The sequence below is a fragment of the Trematomus bernacchii genome, unplaced genomic scaffold (genome assembly GCF_902827165.1).
Source record: "Trematomus bernacchii unplaced genomic scaffold, fTreBer1.1, whole genome shotgun sequence".
Taxonomy (NCBI): Eukaryota; Metazoa; Chordata; class Actinopteri; order Perciformes; family Nototheniidae; genus Trematomus; species Trematomus bernacchii.
In genome coordinates, this window is record NW_022987950.1 from 921,394 (window position 1) to 946,702 (window position 25,309).

The 25,309-nt window shown below is 39.5% G+C and overlaps 1 protein-coding gene across 1 annotated transcript; it reads right to left on the reverse strand.

Annotated features, from left to right (window-relative positions):
• Positions 1-813: 813 nt before the first annotated feature.
• LOC117470831 lies at positions 814-6,697 on the reverse strand. Its single transcript, XM_034115715.1, has 7 exons — positions 6,262-6,697; positions 4,856-5,021; positions 3,220-3,474; positions 2,085-2,147; positions 1,474-1,541; positions 1,298-1,341; positions 814-896 (listed from the first exon to the last, which is right to left on the reverse strand). The coding sequence occupies exons 1-7, from the start codon at positions 6,472-6,474 to the stop codon at positions 848-850; spliced, it is 858 nt and encodes a 285-aa protein (XP_033971606.1). The 5' UTR covers positions 6,475-6,697; the 3' UTR covers positions 814-847.
• Between the last annotated feature and the right edge of the window lie 18,612 nt (positions 6,698-25,309).

Sequence of the window (25,309 nt, forward strand, 5' to 3'; positions counted from 1 at the left end):
AGAGCAGCGCTACAAACTACAATTCCCATTAGATACGCGCCCAAACATCGTTACGAAGTACACAGAGCTGACATATTTGTAGTTCTTCCGGCGTGTGTGCGTGGACTCGTTCGACTTGTCTTGCGTTGACGGCCGTATAGGCTCCATTCCCTTTCAGAAAGCCGTCAATCGGGCGCGATCCGAAACCAAACCCTGTGTTTAAAAAAATATACAATACAAATGTGCACTTTTGTCTCCTTTGCAACGGCAGTATCGTTTGTCTAGTACTTCCGGGTGGCGATCTGAGTTCGGGTACCGTATCTGTGACGTGACAAAGGGTCGCCATGACAACGTGGGGATGAGATGTGGATAACTTTCCAGATAAAGACCATCCTGATACTCGAGTTGTGGTTTTCAATAAGTGAAAAAGAAAATTCAAAGTAATCACTACCATTTTAATATCTCAAGCATTTAAATATGTCCCCAAAAGCTTTCAAATGTAGTAGCAAAACCACAGTGATCCAGATCAGGATCATTTTAATTAGGCCTATAATTAAATGATATGCAAGCCTACCTCCAAAGCGTTATACTTCGGAAGTTAAACAAATTAGATAAGGCAGTGGATGGCAACGTACCAGATTTCACACATGAATATGCTTAATATAGGTTATGGTGTTCCTATCACTGACAATGAAATCATGTAGTATTTCAACTGTAATTTCCTAAAAAGTCAAATGCATTTTGGTGGAGGTTTTCATCTTATTTCTAATAGAAACATATTAAATATGACTCAAATGGAGCATATAAACAAGAGAATAACGTGCAAAAACAAAACTGGAGTTCAAATAACAGTTTTTATTTTTATGCATTATCCCGGAGAATTCTTCGGCTGCCAGGAATGAGCCCACTCCTTGCCACTGAAAACAGAATGGAATAATGTTAGTTACAGGTACTGGTTTCGTCTTTCCGAAAAGCATAAAACATGTGTGAAGCAAACATCTTATAACTCAATTTATATAAGTAAATGTTTCATTTTCCATTTAACGACCACCACCATTTAGAAAAAGTGAACATAGAAATGAAAACACATTTTCAAACAAACAATAAAAACAAACCAAAATACATACATTAACAACAATGAAGTTAAACAATCATTTGTTCCTACACTACTTCAGCTGCTTCAGAATAACAGCAGTGAAATATATAAGAGGACTGGTGGTAGATCTGGATGTTTTGCATTTGTTAAATATCATGTGTTTGTTCTCCAACATGGGACTACATCATATGACATGAAGCCAAGTAACTGGAAGATATATACCATACTGGACAGGGCTCCCACTCCACCAACATTTCTGCTTTTCCCTATCAAGAGAAGAAAACAAATCTCTAATTTCGGAAAGACCAAACGCATATTAGCTATTTAGCAAACAATTGTGGTGGAAATCACATAAATCATAAAGCACACCCTATGCATTACTTTTATTCCTGTCTAACCTTTCTCATTCTTTCTCTTATTACACTCCTGATGGGGAAAGTTTCTAGGCGAGTGTGGTAGGAGCAATCTGTGAACATCAAAGCAGGTTCCACATACAGTATTAGTCATATTAGAAATAAAATAAATACAACTATGAACACTTAAGTAGCAACCAGACTTGCACGATGAATAGTGATCACACTGTTATCACTGGTCAAAAGTTACTGTATACATCATTGAAATGGAACCAAGCTGCTCTCAGTCCTAAAATGGGATGCTTGTTTGAATGGCCATACCACTGCTGAGCCTGAGATGACCAAAGAAAATACTGCACTGCTGCTTCCTTTACTGCCTAGCATTCTCATCACCACCTTATCAACTATGACTGTATGTATTTTACTCTAATTAGACAATTAAAGCCCTTTGGATTTTTGGATAATGATTTTTGGATAATGTATCAGTTATAGTTATTAGTCACAATATAGCGTTGTTAACTCACTGAAGAAGCATCAATCACTGCGTTTACATGCACTTTGCTAAAGTACATGTCGATAGATTTATTAGAATACCAATCAATTCAACTCATGCACATGTTTATAATCAGTCAAAATACTTAATACTGTTAACATACCTGACTTTTTCTTTTTGCGTCTAGGACCAAGTACTGTGTCCCTCACGGACCCTGTCCTGACAGCTGTGGGTTGAAGAAGAAATATTACTATATACATACAGTATACCAAGTTAAGCTTAAACTCAAGTTTCAAAATACATCCCACAAATGCAGCATCACATGATGCAATAGGTGTTAGGTACAGATATCTTTTTGTTATTGCGATTTAATTGAGGTTGATCTATGAAGTCTAGGTGTTTTGTTGTCTTGCCTATATAATTGACTCCATACTTTATGTGTAAGGAATAGTTTGATAAATATTAACATGTTGTGCTGTAACGTTAAATGAATTTAACTTTGATTCAAAAACCTAAGTTTATTCCCCGTATATTCATTATGGGACAGTGTCATATCTAAATGCAGTTCTTGAGTATAAAGTTTAAATATGCTGCATGACGTTGTTGCATGAGTTGCTTCAAAGTTTACCCCTAGGGTCAGGGATTGCTTTAGGTAGACCACAATATTAATGATATCAACCTCTCGTACAATATATGGACAAGTGCCAAATCATTTTGATGTAATCGACCTACTGCCCAACGCTACAATGTAAGACCCTTTCTGTGTGTAAACAAAATGACATGAGTTTTATTTTGTGATTTATCAAATGTATAGTAAGCCTGCTGTTGCTTTGCATTTTTGTGTGAAAAAGGTATAACCATATAGTAACCACATGTCTGTTCAGGAATGAAAGACTGTATTTTTCTAAATGTTTAATATTTATTTATATCCAAGTACCTAAGGATATACACATACCCAAGTATCCCATTTTCCTTTCATATTTATGAAGTTGTAGGTGAAATTGTTATTTAGATTAAGCTATTGTTGTTATTATTATTTACCTATTGGAACAATCATTATTCCCAAAAATGCAAGAAGTGCAATTAGGTGTTTTGAGATAATGTAGAAGCATGACTTGTCAACAAGTTACCTACAATAATCTTTTAGGAAGATATCGGAAAACACTCTTGACTTTCATAAATATAAAAGCTGCAAATCTCAGAGAACAAATGTCACTGTGTGTGCTGTGTGCTCTGCATGTGTGACCATTAAAGAGGGTTTCATCCCTCCGATTCGATCTATCTATCTATTTTATTACCTGGCCCCTCCGTGGTGGTAGCCTGTCTCAGATCATCCCGCTGGGGCTGCTCCTCCTGCCCTACCTCTTTGGTGGTACACTGCTTCACGGGGGGGGTCTTCAGCACCTCCACCTGCACAGTGCTTGTCTCTGACGTCCCTGCCTCCTGCCAGTTGTTTTCTGGTTCAGATGGGTCACAGGGTGTGAGGTTCAGCGTGACTGTCTCTTCCTCAGGATCTTCCACAACCCCCTGGCCAGTGGAGTCCTGTGTCCAACCTGTGCAAGTTAAACAAATGTTGGTCTTGACTTGCTTAAGACAAAGAGGTTAACTCATATATCTAGAAATAAGAAATACAGCGTGCTTAATGTATGTTTCCAGACAGGGTCAAAAATATACTCGTCATGTCATAGGACTGTGTGCAGTCAAAGTTAATAGCAGTAATAGTGGTATTTATCCAGTCAACCATTTATGGTTTTGTTTTTGCGATATTATTCTTCCGATTTGTGTCTACATTCCATGTGATGTGACATGTCAATTCGTCGGTAGACAACATATAGACGTGTGCATGTATGTTCCCTTACATTATTTACATCCACACATTTTGTTCAGAATTTATAAGACTGACGCAAACGTGTTTTGCATAAGTGCAATCAAATAAGTAGCAAGTCGCTTTGGATAAAACGTCTGCTAAATGTAATGTAAAGGGACCTCTGGATGCACTGGATAACTGCTTTTGTTTACAACCCGAGAAACATGACCTTAATACAGAACTGCCAAACTGAATATGTGGTCAACTGGGATCGTCTTCATGTATTGTGCTCTTACCATTAACCTCAAAACATTTCTCCCTTGTGGGCGTTGATAAAGCAAACAGTTTAGGAACGGTTTGCTAAAAGGAAATTGCTTAAGGGATGGCTCAAGCCTAAAACTACATTTCAGTCATCAAACCCAACTACCTTGACATTAACAACTTTCAATTTGTATACAATGAATGCGCAAGTGGTAGCACAATACCCCAAAATGGTTTTTCAAATTCAAGTAAACTTGCCTACCTATTTCCTGATAAATAACAGTTAAATGTCCACAAGTCCCCTCTGCAGAGTAAGCCATGTCTCATTAGGCTACATACTCAGTGTTTAAAAATGTATTTATTGTATGTAGTTTGCTAAAATAATAAACAGTCAAACGTTGTCCATATCCCTACATATTTTGCAATTACTTTCAACTTTTGTAATACTTAGCAGCTAAAAATAGTGACAGTTAACAAGTAGAAAGGATGTGTGTTAGTTGTCTCACAAAAATATAGTTTGCCAAACCCAAATAAATGGCTCGAATGACTGCTTTCTGGCTGTATCAAAGGATAAATACTGGATGAAGTTGTTGTCCCACAAGATTTGGATGGATTGAAAACAGTCGCTGTAAGTTGTTGTTAACTTAACTGACTTTATTAAATGAGTTGATCCAAACTCATTCCATATAACTGTGTTGGTTATAAGGAAATGTTAAGCTCTCCAACGTTTATACTGTCAGGGAGGTAAGGACTCGTTGACTGAACATGTTTTAGGGGTGAACCATCCCTAGAAGAGTTTAACATTGATACAAACATTTTGTGTACACAATACTGTGAACTGTGAAGATATAGTGCAAGCATCTCACCTTCACAAAGGAACTCATAAAAAGTGCCTATCTTGTCAAGGTAATCCTGGGCATAGGCGGTCAGTGTGCAGCGAGGGGTTAGGATTTCACATTTGACCTCCTTCTTCCTGGTCTCCTTGCCAAGAAGCAGCACTGGTTTAAAGCCAATGGCATGGAGTTTCTCAAGCTGTAATGACAAAATAATATATTTACTGTTTAAAGAAATGGAAAGGAAACAACTATATAACTACAACTATAACATTACTGATGACAGCATCTAGTTGTATGCCATTCATAAACCTAGATGCTGAGTTTAGCTTTTGCAGAATCATGTATTTACCAGGAAGGGTTACACAGTAGAAGCAGAAAAATATTTTATAGACAAACACAAAATACAAATAAATCAGTATCCTGAGTCCCAGTTCAAACCCTGATAATCTTAAAGTTAAAGTACAATAAGATGCAAATGTGTGACCACTCAACAATTAACAGTTAACACTTGTGTACACAATGAGTATTGCATAATTAAAAATGTAACACAATCCAAGCATAGCTTGACACTGTTGAAATTGAAATTGCGTGCTGCAATGTAAAACGTTCCCGTATGTTGTGGCTGCAGTCGTAAGAGTAATATAGAGTAGTAACATACAATGATGTAGTCTTATTAAAGTTAGGGTAGGTAAGTTTGAGAAACCGGCTCGAGATACACTTGTTATATTCCATGGAATGCTCTTAACATCCCGATAGCAATGAATATCTTAAGTGCTTTGACAAAAAATCCATAAATAAATGTCATCTGTGGAAGCCGTAGTACTGTAAAAAGCACGACCAATCATTTGAGCCGGCCCGGCTAAAATAACTGGATGGCCTACCTGCCTGTCAGCCTTCCATCTGTGCACAAACTTATCTCGTGCCCTCATTGGTCATGTGCGCGTTCGTGTGTGTTGGAGGAGGGGCTCTGTGAGGAAGTGGCAGATTTTCTCCGGTTGTGTATTTTCAAATTCTAGCGATCTCGAGCCGGTTTCTCAAACTTACCTACCCTACCTTTAATGTCTAAAAGTGTGTACATAAGCAAGAATGGAACACAACATGGAAGTGAAGGAAGTGCTCTGTTTATTTAAATGTGAAAGTTAAATTAAAATAGTGTCCCTTGGCTGTGAAAGTTAAGATAAGAGTAGTTTTAAAATTGAAAGAAAAGAGAATATTAAATAATACCTTTGCAATAATATCTATATTTGAAGTTGATATCAAAGTGTATATTGGTTAATAAGATACAAACATCATTAAGAAATAAATGTATATAAAAACAACATTCAACTTTATCCTGGCCCAATATATTGGCAAACAGTCGGGGGTCCGTCTGTGTCAGTTATTTGGTGTCAGCTTGGTGTGTCCGGGCATTAACATACAGTAAAAAGTGTACATACCAAGACAATGGCTTCATCCTTGATGGAAGCAATGTTGTGGTTCTTCTTCCGCCCAGACACCCAATCCTCTCGCTTCTCATCAAACCGCTTGAGCTTCTTCTCAAGGCGCAGCTTTTTTGGCTGCTCCTTAAGGCAATGTGCACAGATCTTCTGTGCACAAAATAAAATGTTCTGACAGAAGGGACATGTCTTTTTTGTAGACCCACCTGGCATGATTAACACAGGATTACAAACAGACAGACTGACAAACACAGGAAAGTAGAGAAGTACACAGAATAGATAGAAGGGTGAATAAAGAAATAGATGATAGATATAAGAGAGCTAGATAGGGAGATAGGGAGAGTTTGGCTCTTAAAAGTGCCGTTGGTTTTATGATGGTGTAGATCAGTGTATGGGTTTGTGGTGTGGGTACAGGAGCTGCAGGAGAGAACAGAAAAAGTGAATTATGTAGTGAAACTAGCTTTTTTAAATGCACATTGTGACGGTTTAACTACTTTAGACAGACTGAGTGAGTTCATTTACGTGTTTCCTGTTTCAGACTCGTAACAAGCACATGGCCGTGCACATGGACTATGCCCCTCCCCCCCAAACATATGTTAAATGTCCGCTCGGCAGCGTTAGTACTGTCATGTGTCAAACAAAAGCGATTAAGATAACGTATAACTCACACTTTAACACCGACGTATGTAGCCGTAATTAAGACAAATATTTTCCACACACCACTTATGAGCTGATATAAATGTAGCTAAACTAGTTTAAGCTTATGTTGAACGTGAGCTAGCTAGCTAGCCGCCCGCAAGAATAATTTCACATTAATGTTGCTTTGCTGATTATGGCGGAAGCATTTCTCAGACTTAGAACAGTTCATTATGTATGATGAACTATGCGAGAAAAGGCTTAAAAAAAAGCCCCAATTATTAAATCATGCATCAGACTTTAGTAACACAACTTACTTTGTCAGAGGATGGATCGCAATGCCGGTGGCAGCGGTCTTTGGCCAATAGGTGGTGCTCTGAATTATGTCATTTCCTGTACCGATTATACAATAAAATATTAATACATTTCCTATATTTTGACACAATAACTATTTAATAACCTAAGTAGCCTACAGACAAAAACAGAAAAGTATATATTGCCTTATAAAATGCAGAAAAGTGTAAACATCAAGCATGATAATAATAAAATAAAAGACTAATGATATCTTAAACCTTAATAAATAAAATGGAAAATTAACCGACAACAACAATTTAACATAAATAAAACAAGGATTAAAACAAGGATAAGTTTGACTCAATGTTGTGTAAAGTACCCGTTATGGTTAAAAAATTAATCAAATTAAAAAAAAAACATTGAAAATAATACAGCTTCCGGTTTCCGACGGTCTCCCTTCTCCTGGCAAATATCCTAAACCTTAATAAATAAAATGGACAATTGATCGACAATAACAATTTAACATAAACAAAACAAGGATAAGTTTGACTCAATGTTATGTAAAGTACCCGTTATGGTTAAAAAAAATAAACATTAGAAAATAATACAGCTTCCGGCTTCCCGAGACACGAAGAGGAGACACGAACAATTCTTCCACTTAAAATGCATTACTTTGAAAATCGTGCTTTCTGACACGAAAGAAACGTGTGCATAAACACCATATCCCTACATGCATTGCGGCTAAAACATCCAATCACCGCTGAGGATTATTGAAAAGTCCTAAATCTGTTTCTGGTATTGTTTCGGACTTTATTTTGAAATTCAGTTCCTGACAGACGTCAAAAAAGCCCGAGATTATCGAATTAAACCAATAAATAAAAACAAGGATAATTGTGTGTTATTGTTGAGTAAATAACAGTGTGTTATTTTGAAAAGAATAACAAATTAGAAGGAAAAAAAGATTTTAAAAATACAGATTTCAGTATCCTGAGGCTCTGAGCCCCATTTTTTTCCCTCACAGACGGCAACAAAAGTCCGAAATGATACGATTTTAAATAAAAGCAATAATCGTGGCTTGATATTGAGTAAGAACATGTTTTTATGAACCACACAGCTTCCGGTCTTCCACGACCAGACCGAGAAAAAGACGTGTTGACTTTATTTTGAAATTCAGTTCCTGACGGACGTCAAAATAGCCCGAGATTATCAAATTAAACCAATAAATAAAAACAAGGATAATTGTGTGTTATTGTTGAGTAAATAACAGTGTGTTATTTTGAAAAGAATAACAAATTAGAAGGAAAAAAAGATTTTAAAAATACAGATTTCAGTATCCTGAGGCTCTGAGCCCCATTTATTTTCCTCACAGACGGCAACAAAAGTCCGAAATGATACGATTTTAAATAAAAGCAATAATCGTGGCTTGATATTGAGTAAGAACATGTTTTTATGAACCACACAGCTTCCGGTCTTCCACGACCAGACCGAGAAAAAGACGTGTTGCAGGCACGAAACACATTACCAATAGAAATACATTGCTTTTAAAATCGTTCTGTGTGACACGAAAATAAGGGGATAATCGTGGTGGTGCACACGAATCAATAGATTAAATAACGTGACTATAACACGAAATGCCGTGAGACTGGGTTGAGTATTGACAATCTAAAAAAACTGAGCAACTCAACAGTCAACTTTATATTTCTTATTGTCTAAAGCATTTATTATTTTCATTTTTCCCCTCTCATATTCAGTGTGGATGGATTGAGACAGTGTGGTGTCCAGAGAGCTGCAGAGACTTCAGAGAGAAACCTCCGTGTGATGGACGTCCTGTCTGTTGGTTTGGAGAGGACTGAGGGTCTTTCCTCTGTGAGGAGGACCAGGCCTGATGGAGGAGCCCATGCATAGCTGATACCACCTGCACAGGCCTAGTCTGTCACTTTATTTGACTAAATGTGTTTACTTATACATTTAATAGGTTTACACCTTCTGTCCATATGTGCTTTTTATTTAAAACATGTTTGATTAACTTTTGGTTCACATTTCAATAAATTGAATTTGTATTTGCACTCCTTTTGTCCATTATTCTTACTGAAAATGTTAGATTACACATTCACATCTGACTGAAGATTGGCCCCATTTATTTGCGTTGCAAACTCTGCGGTACAAGGTACATGTTGTGAAGCTCATGAAGTGAGGCAAATAGAAATAATCAGCTGATGGAGTGTAGATGTGGAAATAGGTGCATTCGATCAGCTGACTGTGTTTTCACAATAAAAATAGTTTCTTAGTGAATGTCCTGTACTGGTCTTAACATCTCATAACATCAGCTTTTAATTTTCCTATTGGATGTTTTTCTTGACCCTCGGAGAAAGAGGAGATGCTGAGTCGTGTCTTTCACGCATGTCCTTTCCTAACAAAAATTACAGGAAACATAAAACATATTATTGCAGAACAAGTGTGTTATTTATGAAAGAGGTGTGCTTGTGTTTAGGGGCTGTAGATATAATTATTTTGTAATTGTAATGTTTTTTTTTATTTCAACAGTGAGCTACAAAGACAATCAGATTATGAATGAACAGTATGAAATTCATCAACATTGAAATGTATTTTATTATCAAAATAATATTTAACTGTTATTAAAACAAGCTTGCTCTGTTGTCTCACTGAAAGAATAACTTTTACCACATTTTTACAGACAATATTGAGAGATAAATAGCAGTTGTCACTCTGCGTTAAATATCTTTGCCTTCAATACATTAAATTAGAAAGCTGACAGTCATATTGCTTGTTAACATCTAAATGTAACCCTTTGCATGGAAAAAACCCTCAACTTCACTGATGTGTAGGTGATCTAGTATTTAGTATTGTTTAATGGAATGTATAGCAGTGTCTTAAAGTCAATACTTCATTTATTTAAACCAATATCTTTCTTGATTCTTTGTACAGTATGAAAAAAGAGTATTTGTACCTGTGCTGAAGTTCACTGCTGTGAGGAGTCCAGTTCTGTCTCTCACTCTCTGGTCCAGCCTGTCTGCATCACCTGGACACTTTAAACAAACAGATATATATGTAAAGAACCATGTGTACAAACAATATAACTTATTCTCTTCTGTTGAACATGTTGGATTGTGTATTGGCCGAGTCAGGGTCCTTTTTATTTTACTGTAACTTTGGAAGTTGTGTTACCAATGCTTACTGTTTATTTGATACCAATTTGGTAATGCAATTAATAAAAACAACAAGGTTTGGGTTCGTTCTTCAGATGACTGTGATGTTAACGTGTAAGCTCAATAATGAACTCCAGCTCAACCAACCATATTGTAATATCTAAGTAATCATCTTGAAATATGACATTAATAATTGTAATATACACACATCTTATTGTGAGGTTGATTTCACATACACTACTTCGACGTTAGCTTGTCTACATACTTGAGCATAGCCAATTTAAATTAACCTTAGCGATGCATACAGTTCCTACCTACATAATAAAATATCTCTCTAAGTTACAAGGATGACCTTATTTTATCAACCTCAAACAGAAGCCTTTTGTTCTACAGTATTATCCCACTTAACGCTTAACACTTGTCTATTTCGTTTTAACCTTTATATATACAGTCTATGGTTTTAAGTTAACTTGGAGGCTAAGATTAGCATCGTTAGCACCGATGTAGCTACCACTCGCTTACACGCTAACCCAAGCCTTAACATTCATTACGTAGCTGATTGAAATCATAAATAAAGTACTCGAATTTCACTTACCGCACAACGGCATTCATGCACCGTCTGTTTTAACCGCAGAGCGAGTCACAATAGTCCGATATATAAGCATGAAGAACAAACAAACACGGCCGGGGTCAAGTTGTGTTCCCTGGATGAACTGAGCAGGCAGAGTCCCTGTAGCTTCACGGAGACGGAGCAGCTAGCAGAGAGACAAGAAGCTAACAGCAGCAGTCACTTGACAGAGCTGTCACTCAATGTGACCACGCCCTAATTTATGCAAAAACTTTAAGACCTAATATATATAAAAGGGTCATGTTAGAAAACAATTCACTCACAGATTCATAATCATGAAGGTGGAATCTAACTATATACATAATAATATTTATTGCATCCAGGGCTAGAAACGTTTTTTTTCTGCTGTGAAATTGGGCATTTTAACATGGGGGTCTATGGAAATTGCTCCTTTCTGCAGTCATCGCCTATCGGCCAATATATGAACTACAGTTTGTGGCACTTCCGTATTGGCGTCCCGGCTCTTCCCCAGAGTTTGCCGCTGGGTTGCAACTGACAAACCACATGAACAAGTCAAGACACAGTATAGCCATAACATACTTTAAATAACTTTTATTTATGTAATGTTGTGAGTGAAGTGTGTGATGAGTGTAAAAAGATGTAATGTGGATCAGTATCAGTATTTAATTGTCCTCCTGGTCTGCCTCTAAAACCACCTTGTGGATGGCAAATCTGACTCGCAGCCTCTTTGCTCTTGACATGAGTCTCATGGTGGGTAAGAGACTCCGGAAAAACAAGAGGTCCTCCTCCTCCTCCACCACCACTGGTGGGGGTGGTGGTGGTGGCATGGCCAGAATTGGAGCGACGGCAGACAGCAAACTTTGTTCAAAGGAGGACATTTCCCTTGCCCTTTTCCTTTTCCCCCGGAACGCAACACTTGCCTCCTCCTGTCCTGTCTCCCCTGCCTCTGCTTGCTGGCTGTTAGCTGGCTGACTGGCTGGCTGACTGACTGGCTGGCTGACTGCCACCTGGCTGACTGCCACCTGGCTGGCTTTCCTGGCTCTCTTCCTCTCTTACCAGGGTGGATGGAGGCAGGGTTTGCCGGGGGACATTGCTGGACGTCTCGCGGTCAATCATGAATGGGTTTAAAAAACTCATGATTGCCGCGAGACATCCGGGCTTATTTCCCCCTGAAGACCCTGCACCGCTTATGTTTTCCTCCTTCTCATGTTGTTTCTCCTTCCTGTACCTGTCCCTCAGTGTCTTCCACTTCTTTTTGCACACTTCCTCTAATAAAATGAAATGAAAGAATACAGTTAATTTCTTTAATTTAATAAAATTATTCCTCCATTAATGAAAACCAAATCCCTTTATCACTGTCAATTGCATAAAAGGTTTTACATGTCACACTTTATCAGAATCAAAATCAGAAACAGGTTTATTGCCAGGTAGGTTCGCACATACTAGGAATTTGACTTGATGTCATGGTGCATATATAAAAAACAAGAAATCTAATATAAAACACAAAATGTTTTACACCGTAATAAAATACAGTTAAGTTGCAATAAGATAACAATTAAATAAAGCAGTAATTTACATGGAAATAGAATGCTATGAATGAATTTTTGCATATAAACTAAGAAATGTGAAATCAGAATATGTGCAGAAAGGAGTATGACATTGTGTGCATTAATGTGATGTTAATGGAGGGCTATGATGAACATTTATGAGATTAATGTCTATGGTGCTATTTTATGCTACATTCCATGCTGGCTAAATATACTGTCTATGCTTGCTAGCGATGTTAAAATGAAGTAAACTGGATCTAAAATCCCCAAACAGGCGAAAACCTACCAGTTTCACCCACTGTCTCTGCCACCTCCCTCCATGCCTGGTTCCTCCGGTTTGTATCCCGGTAAATAAATAGGGACTGGTCGTAAAGAACCGAGCTTTTTACTCCGAGTGGGAGGATGATTATTTTTTTGTTTATTCCAATTCAAAGTCCATCTGTCTCATCTGCAATGCGAGTGTGGCTTTACCAAAGAAGGGTAATTTAGAGCGGCATTTCAAAACGGTGCACACACGCTACGAGACAGAATTCCCTCCTAATTCTGCCCTACGCTCTTCTGTTCGTTGCGTGCATATGTAACAGAGTTAAACATGTGAATACATAATTATAAGTTTGTGAATGTTTATTTCATAATAAGTTGTGAATTTTAACCCTTTGGAGTCCTGGGCTAATTTGGCCGTTTTCGCACACTTTTGATTTGTCTTACTAAACCCCATTAAGAAATGTTTGGCATGTCAATGTTTGGTATCTTTCTTTTAAGGACAACCTCACCTATATAACCTGATAGTTATTTTTTTAATTTTGAGATACTATATGAACATTTTGGACCCAAAATCACAAAGAAATGTAAAAACGGATTTTGAAAATGATATTATTTTTTATATAGGTAACACAAACATGCACAACGAAACAATTTGAAAGCTGGAAATATATACATGGGATGTCACTATGATAATGTGAAAGTTTGATTGAGGTAGCATGAATCTATATACACATTTTATGAACAAATAACAGGTGTATCCATAAGCGTTTTTTCCTAATTTCTCAAGTTCTGTCAACAGTGACACAGTAGGCACAACAAAACATTTAAAAGCTTAAATAATGTACATTGGATTTCATTCTGATAAGGCAAAAGTGTTATTATAAATATAATACAAATATATATATACACATTACGTACAAAAATCAGTTTTTTCTGTCTTTATCTGTGCCACGTGTTGATAAATCGTGATCTTCTCGCTCCCAGGAAAGAAACTTAAAATAACGAGACTAATGGAGTCTCTGAAAAGGTTCAAATGGGTAGTTTAATTAAGTAACGTGGTTAAAGGACAAGCATGGGTAAGGAGAGACAAAGCCGGTGTTGTCTTCAGGGAGGCTGCAGCGAAGGAAAGAGCGTGAGTTGTCTTCCGTCCTCTCTTTTTATCCACGTCTCGTTGTCTCCCGCTGTGCAGATAGTGGGCCCGTCCTCCTCGGTCTTCGATGTTCGACATCGCGTAAAACAGAGGACTTCAACATTCTGTATTCCCTGCCTACTTCCTTAAGCCTTTTCTCCTCCTTATCTCTTTCATGACTTTCTATTTAATACCTTATAAACAGCTGTAATCGTTAGTTTAAAACATTGTTAGCGGCATGCTGACCGGATATGAAGGATTTTCAGAATAAAAGCTTGGCATTGAGACTTTGAGAACTTCTGGGTTTTTTCACAATAAAACAGCTTTTAAAACTGACGATATATTTTAGACTAATTATGCTATTAAACATTGATTTTAATTTCTAACAATCCATCCTTTCACACCTTTTAAGGTGTGAACACAATACTGAAATTAATGAGTTCTTCATCTGTAAACATTGATTTTAAATTTCTATCACACGCTTCAAAGCCGTTTCTGTCAACTACGACATCACAACTCCTCCTCCATGTCAAAAAACAAGCTTATAGCTTGACTCACGTTCAGAGTTCTCTTCATCATAGTTGAATCTTCAAAACTCTAAATCTATCTAACTATATCTAAATTCCCAATGTTTGTCTGTCACTTCACTTCAATCGCCGTCTCTCTTCGTCTCCCGCCGCCTGTCTTCGTATATCTTCGTCTCTCTCCATTTCCTGCCGTTTCTCTTCGGTTCCCGCCGTCCGTCTTCGTCTCATATCACTCCGTTTACCTGATTACCTCACCCCCTCCCTGGTAAATACATCCTGTTGAGCAGGATCTACAGTTTCCAGTATTTTCCGTTTCGTAAAATGATAAAATACGGCGAAGATATTAAAATATGTGGTTCCCTTTTTCATACTTTTGAAATATATTTGTATTAACTTTATATCATCGTATCTCCGTGTTTACTGGGTCCTTTTGCATGAAACAAAGACTGGCATATAGTTTCAAGCCAGTACTTTCGACGGAAACACACGGCAATGTTGTCCGGACTGTTGTTTTTATGCGGCACCGGCTTGAACAGGTCATGTGATCTGATCACGCCGGCGTGACGGTCGACTCCAAAGGGTTAACCTCTTAAGGACGACGGTCCCCCCAGTGGACCCCCCCCCCCACCGTTTTTTTTCGAGACTGTGTCTCAGGGCTTCTTAACATTTATGAAACTATTAACCTGTTACGCACCATCCCCCCGGTACCGGGCGGATAAACGCGTCATTTGCAGGAAACAACGTCTAAGGGATCTTAATATTTAATAAACTATGAATGTTTTATATCCATGTAACGGGAAAAAACTCAGCTAACTGATCTTTTTAATTTTTTTTTCCAAAAAAACCCACACTGCTAACACTCAGCCACGAGCCACGAGCGAAAAAATGTAACCTAAAATGGCACTTAAACTCACAATAACTCCCTTATTACTTATCCTAGATGCACAGCCAACCACTCGTTTTTGGTGTCCTGGAGACACAGAATCTGTGTAAAAAACCTCAACACTCAGTGATAAACATCTGCGACGCTATAAACGAAAGCGTACATCATAACATGTGGAGCTAGGTAGCTAGAAACGCTAACATGGCTTACCTTGGTGAAAACTGGTCTTCAATGGCATTAAAACGATTAACAAACGATGCTGCAGTTAATCCATAGGTTCATCCAATGTATCTGTGCCCTCTTTGAAATTATTTCTGATAATCCATAAGCAATAAAACTGCTTTTTGTTTCCAAATGCCAGAGCTAGAATGTAGCTCCACTCTGCTTTACATTTACATGCACGCAGCCCCCACCTTTTCTCTTCACAATGTGTGTGTGTGTGAGCCTCCCCCTTCGATTCTATTGGCTCTAACGGTCAGAAAATCGAGCAAGGGGGGCCAGAGATATGGAAACATTTTTTCACCCAAATCACCTCAGAGGTGGGGTGGTTTTGGCTAAACCTCTCTAAAAAGGTCAAATGTCACTTGTTTTGCATCAATCTTGATACAGGGTACTTATTATATGTTGTACTTTGGATTCCTAAAGCTTTTAGTCTACTAACCCATCATCCAAGGGTAGTTTTCACTATCTGTAAAAAATAATATTTGGACGGACACTATAATTTACAGTTTTTTACTATGTAAAATCTGAATTTTCTTTAAAATAAAAAACATTTATATTGATTCTGACACTTCTACATCCAACTCACAGATGTAACCTTGCTTTGATAAAAGAAATTATTCATATAACCCTTTTAGAAGTGAAGTTGTAGTCATTTGTTTTGGGCATGTCATTTTCGAGCCTGAAACATGATATGAACCATTTTTACCAAAACAAAACACAAGGGTAATACCAAGCCTCTGAATTAGCACTAAGCGAAAAAATGCTAACGCACTAAGCACAGAACTCAAGATAAAGATACCCTTATTACTTATCGTAACTGCACATACAATATATCCGATTAAAGCTGAGACTCCACAGATTATATAGGTATAGTATCATCACTGAGCGATCCGAACTTGCGACAGGGGAAGCAAACACAGACATCACAACACGTACCTTTACGGGAGATCGTCTCACCGTAGCTGTCAATCTGATCAAAAGACGTTCAATGGCGTTAAAACGAGAAAAAACGCGGCTGAAACGAGGCAAGCAGTCAGCCGGAGATAGTCGGCGAATTTGGGCGATACAGCAGGTGAGTTCCGACAGCCGTCAGGTCCAAAACCGTCAATAATCACAAGGTTTAAGATATAAAAGCACTTGTTAAACAGACTCAAAGTTTAGCCATATAACTATAGCTTAAAAGCAGATAAAATAGCTTAAAAGCAGATAAAAACTCTGAGGCGTAGGAGAAGCGGCGAACAAACCAGCGCCAGCGTCCTCTCCTTTGTGTGTACACTTGTGATAATAATGATAATAGATATAAGTATCATTACCTGAACATGGTCTTCCATTAATCTGAAATAGATGGTGCGCCTGTTGTGACCTCGGGAAATTAATTTAAACATATTGAACATCACCAAAAAAAGTCTCTGACTCCATATTGAACAGTTTGAAAATATTTTGCCTAATGTCAGAAATTATTACCGGCACTTGTGACTGCAGCTGGTTGCTAGGCGACGGGGGCGGCAAAAGGTAGTGGTAACTGCCGGTGACGTACCAGGAAATGCTCCGTAGACCGTCACATTTCGCAGTCCTCCGCGGAATTCAAAGGCTGGGTCCTCAGGAGGATAAGGCCGCTGAATTGGGACGCAGCTAATGAGAGGGAGAGCTCTGTCCTGTCAGACTGAGAGAGATAACTACAGCTCAGTGAGGTAAGGGACTCTGAGTGTTTAGATAGTTCACTTTAGTCTAGTTATCTCAGTGGGTCTCAAACGTTTTGGTCACCATTTATGAGAATAAATGAAAAACAGTTATGAAATACTATATGACAGTAAAACAAGAATAACGTTTAAAAGGGGAGTGAATTGTAAAATATCCATAAAGAAAAAAAAAATCTGTTTACAGTTCTGTTTCATATGGGTGTTGAGAGATGTATCCATAAATTCATTTTGCTGCATTTAACTTCAATATTTAAAAAAAAAAAACCCGGGGGCGGACTGGGACTAAAAATCAGCCCGGGAAACTCGACCGGCCGACCGGCCCAACTCGGTACCGCTAGTCAATTGTCAACGGGGGGGGTGCTAGTGAATTGTCCGACCGGCCCACCGGGAAAACTCCCGGTATTCCCAATGGCCAGTCCGCCCCTGCCCGAGGAGGTGAGGACCCCCTCCCACTTATAAAATAGCACTTTACCTCTGCTTACACCTATATGCCATTTTATATGCTGTGAGCTGATTATCGAGCCTTCATTTTAAGAGTCGCGGGTACACTGTGTATGCGCGTATTCCACTGTAGCACCCGGTACATTAATGGGAAACCCTAGTTTGTACATGTTCAATACATTTGTAACACTGTACACATGAACGTTTCTTTTTTCGGCTCACCAAAAAAAAGATCTCACTCCAAGCTGAACTCAAATGTTGGCAGCCCTGCATAAACATTACAAATACATGTATAACAATGTGGTTCACAGCCAATTTGAGAATTTATATTTGTTCTGATCATGATCATGATTTGATGAAAAAGCACATATTTCTGTCATGTGTACTCTCATTGAAAAGGGCTTCAGAAATAAATAAATAGTTAGAGGCCATTTTCTGTCTTTATTATTATCTAATAGTAGAGAGATGCCAGGAAACTGTTTCTTTTTCAACACGCAGGCTAACAAATTATCTTTACCCTTGATAAAAGATCGGAGAAATAAGCAAAGAACATTCTAAAATGAGATATAAGTGGACATCTTGTAATAAGCATTAATCTACATGAGCGGTGCGGTTAAACCAAACTGTAACAGTTGAATGTGTGATTAAAAAAAACGTCCAACACACACATAGAGCTGCCAGCTGCACTCAGATCAGCTGGTGAAATTACAGTACACACTTCATTAGGAATATTTCAACTCTGGCCACGCTGTCACTGAGGATACACAGAAAACACGGGAAAGACACATATTCCACTAAATGGAACATTTACCCTGCTGTTTAGTTCTCTTATATCCTATCGTTCTCTCTCTCCTGGGTTTCTCTTCTGAACTAAATTACTCTTCTCCACTTTTTGTGTCTCCTCTCCTCCTCGTTAAGTCTCTCCTCTCCTCGTTCACTTGTCTCCTCCCTTCTCCTTGTTTCCCAGTCTTACCCTCTGTCCTGGGCTTATCTTCTCTCCTTTCTTGTCCTTGCTTCCTAATCGTCCCTTCTCCTTGCTTCCTTATTCTCCCCTCTGTCCTGGGTTTATCTCCTCTCCTCATTTCTTATTCTCCTCTCCTTTTTCAGTTCTTTTGTCTCCTCCCCGCCCTTGTGTCCTTATCCTTCCCTCTTTCCCAGTTTGATCTCCTCTTCTTGTTTTATTTTCCTTGTTGTCGCTCCTCATTTCTTCCTTTCATCTCTCCTTTCTTCCATTCTCATCGTTTCGTCTTTTTTCTGCTTGTCAAATGTTCCTCTCCACTCTCATTTTTTCCTCTTCTGTCCTCCTTTCTTCTCGTCTCCTCCCCTCACATTTATCACCATTTCCTCCTCTAATTTCTGCTTTTTCTTTCCACACTATCTTCCTTTCCTCTTCCCATTTGATATCCTTTGTCTCCTTTTTTTCAAGTCTCCATAGCCATTATTTTACCTCTGCAGTTATATCATTTTCTATGTCCTGTCCTAATGTCTCCTTTTGTCTATGTCCTTTTGTCCTCACCTCCTATGTCCTCTCTGCTTTTCTCTCCCGACTTATAATCATCTTGTCTACTCTCTCAAAGTTTTCTTATTTCCTTTCCTTGTCTACTTTCCCCATAATTTCCCTTCCATTTCTTACTAACCCAGTGGTTCTCAAACTTTTTCTGTCATTCCCCACTTTGAACAGGTGGGCCTTTTCAAGCCCCACCTGTCCCTCATCGCCCCAATAAAATGGTAGGCCAAGCTTAAAATTGTCAAATGTATCGTTCTATAATAATATAACAATATATCTATAACTAATAACATCAGTTCAAAAACAGAGAAAATCAATAACAAGTAACAGCTCAGAAATCGAAAAAATAAAAGTGCAATGGCGTCAAGTTCTACATCTTATAACAAATAACATCAATAACAAATAACATCAGTTAAAAATAGAGAAAATCAATAACACATCAATATATTCATACATTCTCGAAATACATTCAGCAATGAAAATAACAAATTGAATGCATGAGTCTCATCACTGGATTATCAGTGACTGCAGTGAGCCTGTTTTGCACTACACATCTTCTCAAAACGTGGTTGCAGGCTTGATAATGCCACTCTCAGGTCGTGCTCAATGTTGAGCCTAGATCTGTATTTGGTTTTCAGTGTTGCAACAGCTGAAAAGCCAATCTCACAGAGATAAGATGTGGCGAAGGGAAGAAGAATGTGCACAGCTCTCTGCCCAATGACTGGATACTCCCTCTCCACTCCAAGCCAGAATTAACTTTGTGTCTGAGCTGTAAACTTCAGCCTCAGTGTGGAGTCAGAGGTCATCTCAATGAACTGGTCCTCTTTGGCAGAGCTGAAATCAGCAGGTGCTGCAGATAGAATATAAATACATTTCTTATTTGTCATTGTTTGTTAAATATAAATATCTCTATTTGACAACAACATATAGCAAGTAGGCTATATATCTTTGTAAAATACATGAAGTCATAACATATAATACCAACCTGCTGCATGGAATGGATCCATAATCCAGTCATACTGAGCACTGCTGGTTGGGAAATATTTTTGATATAAGCTTAGCAGGGATGTGATGTGCTGCTTAATACATTGGATCACAGCAGTGGCTCCAGAATCAGTGGTTTCAGCGATTTCACTCAGACTCTCAAAGGCATCAATTCTTCCCTGGTCGAGGCGCCTGCCCCATACCTCCAGCTTTCGGGTGAATCCAGTGATCTTATCTGCTAGGTGAGGTAGGTGCTTGTCTTTGCCTTGTAGCTGGAGATTTAACTCGTTGAGCTTTCCAAAGACATCGCTGAGATAAGCCAGCTTCATCAAAAAATGTTCGTCAGTGAACTTGCTTGCGGCTTCATACATGCGCTCCTCCTCCAAGAAAAGGCGGATCTCCGCTCGGAGCTCAAACACGCGCGTCAGCACTTTGCCTCGGGAAAGCCACCTTGCCTCGCTGTGAAACAGCACAGCTGTGTGATCAGCTCCCATCTCCTCGCAAAGTGCGGAGAACAGACGCGCTTTCAAGGGCCGGGTTTTGATGAAATTCACCACGCTCACAACCTCATTCAGATCGGGACTGAGCTGCCTTGATGCGAGCGCTTCCCTATGAATAACACAGTGCGTCCAGTGCGCATCTGGCGCAACCCTCTTTATTAGTGCCTGCAGGCCATTTCTTTTCCCTGCCATCGTCTGTGCCACATCCGAGCAAAAGCCCACACAGTTTTCCCATGGTATGTCATGTTCGGTCAGGTAAGTGTTGAGAATGTTGAAAAGCTCCACAGCTGTGGCCCTATTTTTGACATACTTGCAGAACAGAATATCTTCGGTCAGGGTTAACGCATCAACAAAGCGGACGTATGCAATGAACAAACAGTCTTTGTTACTGTCAGTTGCCTCGTCCACTTGCAAGGCAAAACGTGAATGTTTGAGTTTGTCAAGCAGTTGCTCTTCTAGATCGTTAGATATGTCATCTATGCGTCTGGCAATTGTGTCATTTGACAGTGGGATAGCCTTCAATTTGGCTGCACTTGTCTCGTCCAGCATGATTGACACCATATCTATTGCCGCGGGGAGGATGAGCTGCTCAGCTATTGTGTGTGTTTTTTTTGACTGGGCAATTCTGTGTGCAACTTGTTGGAGCAGAACACCTATTGGGGTGGCTGATAGCCCCCCCCTCTGCTGCGCGCCGTTCGTTGGATGAGGCTGATCTCTATTTAATAAAGAAAGGAATTGAAAACACCGGAATCAAAAGTTATAACAATTATCTGAGTTTACTGGTAGGAAACAAAACACATATACAAGTTTTACAGAGTACTCCGGACTTCAGGTTTGTGATGCGATGCGGATACAAGTATTGGGACCAGCCAACTCATCAAACAAGAAGTATTTTTACATACAAAAACAACAGCATTTATATCCATATTTTGGGGCGGAGATGTGTCGACTCTTCCTTCCCATTTTACTCCGAAGCGAATCAGAGAGTCCGTGGGGAGGAGCTGTGTGAGCTGCTCACTCCCCCAGGTGTCCTTACTGGTTGGATCCACCTCTGGTCGGGTTCAATACAGCGAATCAGAGTTCTGACCAGAACGTGAGATTCTAAAGTTCCACAAGGTCAAAGTCAATCTTATCTCTGCACCGGTATTCACTCCCTTATTTTCCCATGGCATCTTTCACATAAACTGTTACTCTCAGACAATTAAACATTGTATACAGATATAATGAGCCCAGAAAGAACATACTGATACCCAGAAAGAACCTTGAAAAGAACATGTGTGTGCGCTCTGGTGAAAAGGAGCTGTGTGTGTGTGAAACAGGATCTCTGGGTCAGTGAGTTGTAAGTGAGAAGACATTATATATGGGATTACTTAAAACAGTTCAAACAATACATGTTCAATTCAATACAGTTTAGAATCAAATCTTTTTACTTCAAACTTTATATGAGGCCATTTGGGCTTTACTAGTCACTGAAGTAGCCTTTACCATTTGATGCTCCTGCTGACGGTATTCTGTCAATTTTCTTTGGAAGAAATCAAGTGGCTTATTTGCATGACTGGGGTGCGTAGTCTCTAGGTGTCTTCGCAATTTGTTGGGTCTCATGCTGTCCGCTGCTAGCGGCTGAAGACACAGTACACACATGGGTCTGTCCTCTGTTCCCACGGTCCCCACCGTGAATCCAAGAGCAAGATACTCGTCGTCATATTTTCTTTTAGGTTGACTTTTTGGTGGATTAGCTGTCTTTTTCGCCACTGGTACTGATTCGCCAGCCTTTGTATTGCGTGTCACAAATGCATCCATATTCGTAATCCTATCGCCCACTACACTTTCATGCCTCCCGCTACAATTAATAGAAGAGTTTGCCGCACATTTCCGGTCCATTTCTATGAGGGCCGTTACATGGACGCGGGAAGGTGGGGTGCTGAGGGGGCTGCAGCACCCCCATCTGTTGGCGGAGAGTTGTAACTGCAACGCCAAAAAGTTCACTAAACAAATCAATACACAAGTTTTATTTTGAGTTACTATTTTTGAGTTAGCATTTTAGTGTAAGCAGCAGGGATGTGCACAGACATTTGGAGGGGCTATTCCATAACTTAATAACAGAGATGGTCAAACTAAAGTGGAGACATGGCAGAAATCCTACAATAAAGCAGGACAGTGAAGTGTTCTCCGTGAGAGGGCGATCAAGAGAGAGGGTGAGGGAGTTTACGGAGCAGATGGAAAGACACAGAAAGACAGAAGCACAATAACAAGTATATTTAGGTGTTTTTTTGTAAATAACCGACGGTGTCAAGAGGAAGTAAAGTCCCCTGGTTTGTCCCCTATACTCTAACTGCCATGAGAAAACTCAAAATCAATATAAGCATATTCAAAAACGGTAGGTGGGCCGTGGACTTTCACAGCGCCAGTACCGCATCTGCCGCTGCAAACACCCGCCGTTGCGAGGCTCCGGCGGCTCCGGCGCTGTGAAAGTCCACCGGCGTTGCGAGTCTCCGGCTGTAACAGTCCACTACCGCCTGCGAGGACCCAGGTTCGATTCCCACCTGAGGTCCACATTTTTTTAATAATTAATAATAATAATCTCCCGTTCATCGCGTCCATTCGCGCCCCACCTATCACATCTCTGCGCCCCACCCACACTTTGAGAAACGCTGTACTAACCTAACCATAATCATATTTGTAGCTAATTTTCCTTCGCTCTTTTCTTCTTTTTTGCCCTCTTCTTTATCTCCCCTCATGACCTCATTGTTCCATTCTCCCCTGGTCTTTCTTCTCCTTCACCTTTCCACCCTCTTTGTTTCCTCTCCTCACTTCTCTTCTCAGTAGATATGCTGACAAAGATCAGCTGCTGGTGCAAAATGTTACAAAGTTGACGCAAGAAAGGTCACCAGTCAGAGTGGATCGTGATTTGTCGTCAGTTGGAATAATGGACTGAAGAGCCGAGTTATAACTTGTCTTATTATTTTGAAAATTGACTCCTCTTACAGTTAGAGGTACGGTGGCCGACAGGTGCAAAGGTGTTACAACGGCCCAAAAATATTGTTATTAGGGAATGTTTAAATAACCACAGACCAAGGGCGCCGGAAGCAGGGGGGCCAGGGGGCCATTGGCCTCCCCACTTTACAGCCCTGCCCCACATTTTTGCAGCAGCGGATGCCGCGGAACACTGTACACATCCCGTTTCAATAATTCCCCTCTACTCTAAAGTCGCATCTAAAAAGAAAGCGATCTGATCTTGCTGTGTATATTTTGTTATTTTTGATTGTTATATTCAATCTCATTAGCTACAGGCATTTTTGAAGCTTGTAAAGGGAAGATGACAGCTCTCACTCGCCACTCTGCTCTTCCACAGCGCCGCTTCCCCTCCCTCCGCTGAAATTATGAATGTAAGGCGTATAGTAATCATAGATAACACGGCAGGGTCCGTTACAGTTTGTTTTCATCTGATTTCAAATAAACAAAGTCTTGGCTTTTAGAATATTAAACTTGTTTTGGCAAATTCAGATGATAAATACAACTTTGAAGCTTGTAACGGCATAATTACAAGCGGAGAACGGAGTAACTTTACGTCAGAGCAGGCGTTATGCCTGCTCTGACGTAAAGTTACAACAGCCGGTGTTTCTCGTGAGTGTTTTCCCCGGGAAACAAACACAATACACACAAACGCAAAAATACACAAACACACGCACGTATACACACACGTATACACACACACTCGCGAGCTCCCCCCAGACCAGCAATCCAAACGAAAATATTTTCCCTCCGTTACTACTTTGATCATTTGCTCCGCTAATAATCAATCAGATCGATGGATTCCAGAGAAGAGGAAACTTTGAAGGCCTTTTTCTCAAAATTATGACTCGGTGACAGTCATTATATGATGTGACATATTTTTTTAAATATTTGGAGTACAAAATCAATCCTGATATCAATAGAAAGCTAGGACTCTCCTCTTTCCAACAGTGTATACAACTCAAAATGTGTCTTCGGGTCAATGCGACAGATAAATAAAGCAGGCAGACATAACAGGAAGAATATGTACATTTTAACCCAATCAAATAGGACATTGTCACACCATTCAAATGTATCCATGTACATTACAACCAATAAAAAAGCTTAGATTTGTTTATTTGTTACGTTGTTTTGTGTGTCAGCCGTTAACCTAGATAGATAAACTTGCAAACATGTCAGAAGAAACGGCGCATAAGAAAAGAAAATACAGTCAAACTAAACTGAAATTCAACAACTTGAATGTCACATCCCTGACATCCACAACTCCGGAGCCTGGCCCTTCAACCATAGAACCAGCGCAGCCAGATGAACCCAAAAGCAGCAGCTCTGCGGCCGCAGAGACTGTCAAAACCGCCGCTGTCGGCATCGTTGAACCGAAACAGGCTTGTTCCGACTGCATGGAGGTTTGTTGTCGGGACATTGAGACGGGCAAATAAAAGCTTATTTGGGCTAAGAGACAGGTACTTCAATGCAGAATGGTACAAAAACAGAGAGTGGTTCATTCTTTGCAAAACCACTAAACGAGCCTTCTGTGAAATATGCAGATTTGCTGCTGTCAAACGGCTTGTAACTTTCTCCAAATGTGGAGATGACAGCTTTGTAAATACCGGAGTTAATAACTGGAGCTTTTCACAGAGAGTGTGTTC

Coding starts and splice junctions, on each gene's coding strand:
- LOC117470831 (XM_034115715.1), bottom strand. CDS start 6,474: ATGCCAGGTGGGTCTACAAAAAAGACATGTCCCTTCTGTCAGAACATT. Junction 1,342..1,473: donor TAAGAGAAAGAATGAGAAAG/GTTAGACAGGAA, acceptor TTCTCTTGATAG/GGAAAAGCAGAAATGTTGGT. Junction 897..1,297: donor TGGGAGCCCTGTCCAGTATG/GTATATATCTTC, acceptor TTCTGTTTTCAG/TGGCAAGGAGTGGGCTCATT.